We start from the raw sequence: 2023 nt of genomic DNA on the forward strand, positions 1-2023 counted from the left end.
CTGGGGGGGATGCTGTGAGTGACTGGGGGGGATGCTGTGAGTGACTGGGGGGATTTGTGAGTGACTGGGGGGGATGCTGTGAGTGACTGGGGGGGATGCTGTGAGTGACTGGGGGGGATGCTGTGAGTGACTGGGGGGGATGCTGTGAGTGATTGGGGGGGTACTGAAGACCAGCAGGATATCAAACAAGCATAGAGAAGGCAGTGACCTTTCCACTTCATTTTGGGACATTATGAATTTGAAAACCTATAAGACATCCAGATAGAGACATCAAGTGAGACAGTAACCGGGTAGGCATGGTATGCTTGTAATCCAGTATTTAGGAGGCAGGAAGTCAGCCTGATCTACATATTGAGTTTTGGGCCAACCAAGGCTACATGGGAAAATACTGTACCCCAAAACCAAGAAAGTACTGGCGAGATAGCTCAGTGATTAAGAATCTGCCTGACAACCTGACATCAACTCCCAGAATCCATGTGGTTGAAGGACAGAACTGATCCTCACAAGTTGTCCTCTGGCCCCCACAGGCATAATATGACATGTATATACCCCCTTCCCTGTTAAATTTAACAAAATTAAAAAGGAGATAAAAAGGGCCAACAGTTCTTCTAGAACGTTAATGTTCACGTTGTTTTCACAATGGTCATAGCACAGTACCTGGATCAAAGCTGGTTCTAAGGGTGTTGCCCCCCAGAGAACTGAAACCCCAGCTCAGCCACTATGACACGGCTATTCACAGCCCGTCTTCCTGGGTGTTCCCGTCCTGTGGCCCTTACCTGAATGCTGCTGCATGTGGTCAAACCTCCGCTCCCAGTCCACCCGGACCTGGACTTGACTCCCAGGGGACAGAGGTGACTCCGTGAAGTGATCGGCCTGGGCCCCACGACGGGTCACCCTCAGCACAGAGATGTCATTGATGGTACCACGGTCATCAGGCTGGGAGAAAGAAGTAAGTAATCAACCATGGAGCAGGGCTCACCCTACCTAGAGAAGAAAAGCCTCTAAGGGAGGCTCCCAGAGACACAGACTGGGAATCTGAGCTTCCTAGTGGAAAAGAAGACAACACCAACCCCATGACCGATTCTCTGTCCTCGCTTTCAACACCTTTGTTTTTTTTTTTTTTTTAGGGCAGAATAGCAGCATTAAATCAGAAGGAAATATGCACAGCACTGAAGATTTTAGTAAAATTCAAAAGATCCTAATCCTTGCTGCTGGCACCTTAATTTAGTGGTTCTCAACCAGCGGGGTCATGACCCCTTGGGGGTTGTATGACCCTTTCACAGGGGTCATATAGCAGATAATTTACATCACAATTCTTAAGAGCAAAATTTCATTATGACGTAGTAACAAGATAACGTTACTGCTGGGCAGCACCACAACATGAGGAACTGTATTAAAGGGTCACAGCTTTAGGAAGGCTGGGAACCACTGACTTGGATTCTCTTTAACAGACTAAAGTGGTCTGAGCGTCCCTGCCTTTAATCACTCAGTCCTCAACACTGACACCAGGACTAGATTAAACAATATCCAAACATCATCTAGAAAACTATCAAGTGCCAACTGCTACAAGCCATCCAAATAAGAACATGTAGATAGGACACACAGATCACGCCACAGAAACTCCATCTAAAGAGATCTAATAGCCTGGAAATCAGGGAGACAAAGAGTACTGTCTAACAGGAAAGACTCAGGGCTGTCAGGATGGCTCACAGGTTTAAAGGTAATTGCTACCAACCCTAATGACCTGAGTTAGATCCCTGGGACCTGAAGGAGAAAAACCAGCTCCCACAAGTCCTCTGACACACACACCCCAGCACATACACACACACACACAAATAAATAAAAATTAAATGAATAAATGTAATTTTAAAAAATAATAAGCCGGGCAGTGATGGCGCACGCCTTTAATCCCAGCACTTGGGAGGCAGAGGCAGGCGGATTCTGAGTTCAAGGCCAGCCTGGTCTACAGAGTGAGCTCCAGGACAGCCAGGGCTACACAGAGAAACCCTGTCTCCAAAAACCA

General features: G+C 47.3%; 1 protein-coding gene across 1 annotated transcript in view; it reads right to left on the bottom strand.

The window, feature by feature from the left end:
* LOC110304784 (alanyl-tRNA editing protein Aarsd1) overlaps positions 1-2023 on the bottom strand; it is an 11350-nt gene that overhangs the window by 7024 nt on the left and 2303 nt on the right. The window contains exon 3 of the mRNA XM_021176377.2: positions 777-936. Coding sequence (XP_021032036.1) covers positions 777-936 — 160 coding nt within the window. The remainder of the gene's footprint in view (positions 1-776; positions 937-2023) is intronic.

Source organism: Mus caroli, chromosome 11 (genome assembly GCF_900094665.2).
Source record: "Mus caroli chromosome 11, CAROLI_EIJ_v1.1, whole genome shotgun sequence".
In the NCBI taxonomy this organism is placed as follows: Eukaryota; Metazoa; Chordata; class Mammalia; order Rodentia; family Muridae; genus Mus; species Mus caroli.